Source organism: Sinocyclocheilus anshuiensis, unplaced genomic scaffold (assembly GCF_001515605.1).
Source record: "Sinocyclocheilus anshuiensis isolate Anshui unplaced genomic scaffold, SAMN03320099.WGS_v1.1 scaffold1803, whole genome shotgun sequence".
Lineage (NCBI taxonomy): Eukaryota > Metazoa > Chordata > Actinopteri > Cypriniformes > Cyprinidae > Sinocyclocheilus > Sinocyclocheilus anshuiensis.
This window is the reverse complement of record NW_015548301.1, coordinates 60,482-65,805: the sequence shown is the minus strand read 5'-3', so window position 1 is coordinate 65,805 and position 5,324 is coordinate 60,482. Positions and strand designations below refer to the sequence as shown.

General features: G+C 35.8%; 1 protein-coding gene across 1 annotated transcript in view; it reads left to right on the top strand.

The window, feature by feature from the left end:
• LOC107656131 (calcium/calmodulin-dependent 3',5'-cyclic nucleotide phosphodiesterase 1C-like) overlaps nucleotides 1-5,324 on the top strand; it is a 46,090-nt gene that overhangs the window by 20,490 nt on the left and 20,276 nt on the right. Inside the window, exons 4-6 of the mRNA XM_016443846.1 lie at nucleotides 4-533; nucleotides 4,138-4,196; nucleotides 4,468-4,650. Coding sequence (XP_016299332.1) covers nucleotides 4-533; nucleotides 4,138-4,196; nucleotides 4,468-4,650 — 772 coding nt within the window. The remainder of the gene's footprint in view (nucleotides 1-3; nucleotides 534-4,137; nucleotides 4,197-4,467; nucleotides 4,651-5,324) is intronic.

The following is a 5,324-nucleotide window of genomic DNA, read 5'->3' as shown; positions in this document are numbered from 1 at the left end:
CAGTGTGTCTGGATCTCCTGAAGGATCCAGTGACCATCCAGTGTGGACACAGTTACTGTAAGATCTGTATTACAGACTGCTGGGATCAGGAGGATCAGATGAGAGTCTACAGCTGCCCTCAGTGCAGACAGACCTTCAGTCCAAGACCTACTTTAGCTAGAAACACCATGCTGACTGATCTGGTGGAGAAACTGAAGAAGACCAAACTTACTGCTGACTGTGACGCTGGAGCTGGAGATGTGCAGTGTGACGTCTGTACTGGAAGAAAATACAAAGCCGTCAAGTCCTGTCTGATGTGTCTGGAGTCTTACTGTCAAACTCATTTTGAGCGGCATGAGGAGTTTCATTCAAGTAAGCCACACAAAGTGACTGAAGCCACGGGACGACTGCAGGAGATGATCTGCCAGAAACATGAGAAGCTCCTTGAGGTTTTCTGTCGCACTGACCAGAGATGTATATGCATGCTGTGTACGATTATTGAACATAAAAACAATGACACTGTATTAGCTGCAGGCCAGAGGACAGAGAAACAGGTATTTAACAGTAATCATCTAGTTAAATGCAGTGTGAAACAAGCCTTAATCTTCATGTTAATTCATGTATTGTAACTGATCATCACTTCTAGAGTTTGAACCTACAGTCAATCAGTACGTTTACATGGACAACAATACTCCGATTTTAATACGATTAAGACAATACTCTGATTAAGTACTCTGTACGCATCTAACCTCCGAACCACGCAGCAGGTTCGTTATGAATGAATCTCTTCCCAAATCGTCCCTCCCTAACATTTTCGTCTCGTTTTTATTCGTTGACGAAAATGTCAATAAATATTCGTCATAGTTTTTGTCATTCAAAAAGAGTTTTAGTTCGTTATCGTCTCGTTGTCGTCAGTGAAAAAAATGTCGTTGATGAGAGTTATGACGAAAATTATTCGTCAACGAAATTAACACTGATGTGGAGTATTCCTATTTTAGTCGCATTATTTAAGTGTCTGTTTGCATGTATAGCATGACTAATAATTAACTGCACTTGAAGCTTTCAGTAAATTAAAAATGAAACACCCCAAACTGTATATGGCATCACAATGAAGACGAACTATACATGAAATTCCGGAGGGGACGTCGGATGGCGTCACGTGGGACGTAATGATGCGTGCCATTAATCGATCTATGTACCGTAACATGTAAAACGGGAACATGAAAGGAATATTCTAAAAGCAACTCATGTAAACACCTTAATCGTAATATTGTCTTATTCAGAATAAGGTAAATAATTAGATTATTGATGTCCATGTAAATGTAGTCATTGAGATTAAATTAAGAGCAAATAGAGGCTTGGCAGAAAAAGACCTAAGAAAGATGTCATTTAAGTCTCAAACTAATTGAGGAACCTTTGAAAAGTAGTACTACAAAAAAGTAGTCTTCTGATCTGACACTACTGAAATGTTAGTGTTTTATTTCGCATTACTATTCATGTTGGGTTCGATTGAGGTTTAAGAGTGTGATTTGAGATCAGGTGTCGGGATGAACAGGGCCGTTGGGGTTTGGGTTTTCCTTTTTATCTGCAGGCAGCTGTCAAAACGTTGAGTGGAAAATGTGAATCTTCCTGTGTGATTGCATTGACCCCAAAGCATCGATGGCACGCCGTCACTGTGTGACTGTCGTGGTGACAGCCGTCCTGCCGCCTTACTGGTGTGAAATCTCTTTCACGGTAGAAAACACTACCTGTGCCGGTGGACGCAGCTGCAGTTTGTGCTTCTGTAATGCCCACACATTTAACATTACAGTTTATGCAAATATGTGATAGTTACCCTGAGGGTAGCAAACTACCACATATAGCAGTCCCTATAGGATCACAGACAGATCAAATCAGTGTGGTAATGTTTCAACTCCATATCTGTGAGCAATGTGAACAAATCTCAAACCAATGAATCGACTGAATCTCTGACCTTTTAGCACCCATCAATAAATTGCATTGCATCTTACCAGAGATTTCAATAATCTGACCTGTCATGTTGTGACCCCAGGACTGTATTATTTAAAAAGCATAACCATTCATCATTCGTCCATTTAGCTGACTAATGCTTATAATTTTGCCTTTTTATAATGATATAGTTTTTGCTCTCCATTAAAATGTCCTCAGACAGTCTAATTGTTTTAACAGACACATCAAGCACCAGAGAGCATTTGAGTGGTTTGTCTTGAAAGTCTTTCCTGGAAGAGGGTTATTGAAGATGGATTTGATAAGACTAACAGCTTCAGTTAATCAATCGGCCTTAAAAGCTCAATTAATCAAGCTCAGTTGTACAAACACAAGCTTCTACAGACACTTCAGAACATCTACAGCAAATAAAGATTTCAGTCAGTTTGCCATGAGAGAGTTTGAAGGTTTGTGGTTGGTAAGATTTTTAGGTAACACTTTATTTTAAGGTGTCAGGTTTTACACGTTACATGTACTTACTATTATAATAACAATAAATGATGCATAATTGCATGCAAGTAACCCTAATCCCAAACCTAACCATATAGTAGTCAAATAATATTACTCAGTGCTTAAATGTATAATTGCACTGTAACAAGGGCACCTTAAAATAAAGTTTTAAAGTATTTTCTTTTATTCTCACTGTGGATGCATTTATTTGATCAAAAATACAATAAAAGCTGTAATATTGTGAAAAATTAATTAAATTCAAAATAACTGTTTTCTATTTGAAAATATTATTTATTGAGGTGCACCATGAGTGACGGATCCGCATCCCGCCACGACCCTCGCACTCTGCCAACTCCATGTGCTTTCATTTTAATTTTAATTTGTAATAAACACCTCTCTGAGACCTGTTTTGTCAGATCATTATTACATATTCTGGTCTTTAGCGACACGGACCTATATATACAGCACGGATGGATCTTTTATAACTGCTGCAATAGCAAAAAAACTCTCTTGATATTAGTTATTTCTTCTAGTTCTTTCAAAGCAGTTCTTTCTGCGTTTCCGCTCACATATTTTTAAATCTGTTTCATTGAGGTTCCAAATAATGGCTCATTGGCTTCGATATAACACCTAGAAGCATATATTCTTATGCACACATGCAAAGTATGCTGCAGCTCTTATTTCTATGAAATTATGTTGTCTTTGCTATTCTGTTACTAATAAAATAGTTTTTTTCACTGCTTATCCTATTTTGGCACAATCCCTAAATTGAACTTGAGTAGTTTTACTAAGGACACCCATCTCACATGAAATTGAACTATGTCAAACATATTCTACCTGCCTTCCTGATATAAATTACTATGAATTTGATATGGTAATTAATACTGAGACACTAATTTGGGCAAAAAGCACTAATGACTTGTTTAAGACTTGAATCTTAAAGCTGAGGACTTGCAACTCGACTTGGACTTGCCTGTCTTGACTCGAGACTTGAATGCAAAGACTCGAGACTTACTTGTGACTTGCAAAACAATGACTTGGTCCCACCTCTGTTGGTTTTAATTAAAACTTTATTTTATGTACATCTATATTTATTGAAGCCATTTATTGAAAATCAAATCAAATCAAATCAAAATAAAATAAAATAAAATAAAATTGAAAAATGACATTACAAGAGATTTTGGCTAGAAATTGTGTTTAAATCAAAATAATGTCACAATGTGAATTACACAAAATATAATATCTTATTTTGAGTTGAAATGTCACCCAGACATGTTTTCATCAGGATAAAAGCGATTGCTAAATTAATAAATAAATGTGGACATGAGAACATGCTGATAGCTGCATTGAGAGCACATAAACGAACACCTGCGGTATGAAACGAGCCAAAAAACTCCATCCTTATCAGTGCCATTTCATTCCCGCTCAATGATAGTATTTAATATCTTTGCAGGGCGATGCAGCGCTCCAGTGCCACTAATATCTTTTTATTTTGACGAGCAGAGTGAAGAATAACAGCTGTGAACATCTAGATGGCAGAAATGATAAAAGCTTATGGAATTATGTAACTGGAACGTCATTGCGACCCGGGATTACAACAAACCCGCACACATGCCAAACCTCAGAGACCACCGGTCCGGTCGGATCAGATTCATATTCGCTCTGTAATTTGTGACTGTTGTGGATTTAAATCCGTCATAACAGCTTATGTCTGGATACACAGATGTTTATGGCACAGTTACTGCGAAGATGGTTTTAGTGGTGTAAAATCGTTAAATGCCAATCCAGTGCCATTTCAAAGCAAATATTTTCTTTTCCTTATTTACACTTGGTATTACCATAATTATGCGGATGAGTGATGGATTAGTCCTAAACCAGTAGGTCTTGGCTCGAGCATCAATCACAGTTTAGAATAAGTAAAAATAGTCGTTTATCCTCCTTATATGCACGACAATTACCTGTCACAGCTGATATTTTAAGTGTAAGTGGTGATGACGTGTAAAGTGCCTCTCTTTCTTTCTTTCTTTCTCTAAGGCGATTGGTCGATACCGAGGATGAACTCAGTGATATCCAATCAGGTTCCGTGCCGTCAGAGGTCCGTGATTGGCTGGCCTCCACCTTCACGCGGCAGATGGGCCTGATGCTACGACGGACCGAAGAGAAGCCACGATTTCGCAGCATCGTACACGCAGTGCAGGCTGGGATATTCGTGGAGAGGTGGGGTTAAACGCAAAGCAGTATACTAAAAACTCTTTTTTCATGTCAAAATGTAGTTTTCTTTTACCCTTACAATTTAAACAGGCTATTATACCTTTAAAATGTCTATGTAAATGGCCTCTTTTCATGTGAAATAAGTATATGTTATACAGTAATGTCTAACTCATTCATTTCAAAGGATCAGAGAACATATAACAGTGTTATATTAATGTTATTTATATACTATTATAATATTTATTAATATATTGATGTCGATTTTGAATGTATAATTAGCTTTTTATTTTTATATTTTTAGTTTTCATTTTTAATGTAGTTCAAGTTTTAGTGATTTTTTTGATTTGTGCTTTTGTTTTTTTCTTTAATTTAGTTTTTAGCTATTAAATTATATATATATATATATATATATATATATATAATTTGTTTATCTATCAAATTAAATATTTCTAATTTCTTAATTATATTCATATATTAATAATTATATATATATATATAATGAAATATATTATATATTATCTATATACTACCCTACTTTGTACCACCTTACTTTTTACTTTCCATTGAGCTATAATTTGTTTATTTCGGCTTTAGTTTTGATGGTTTTAGTATTTCAACCTAAACTTTTTATTTATTTCAGTTAGGCAACATTTCACATTTTTTTATTTATGTAATATTTA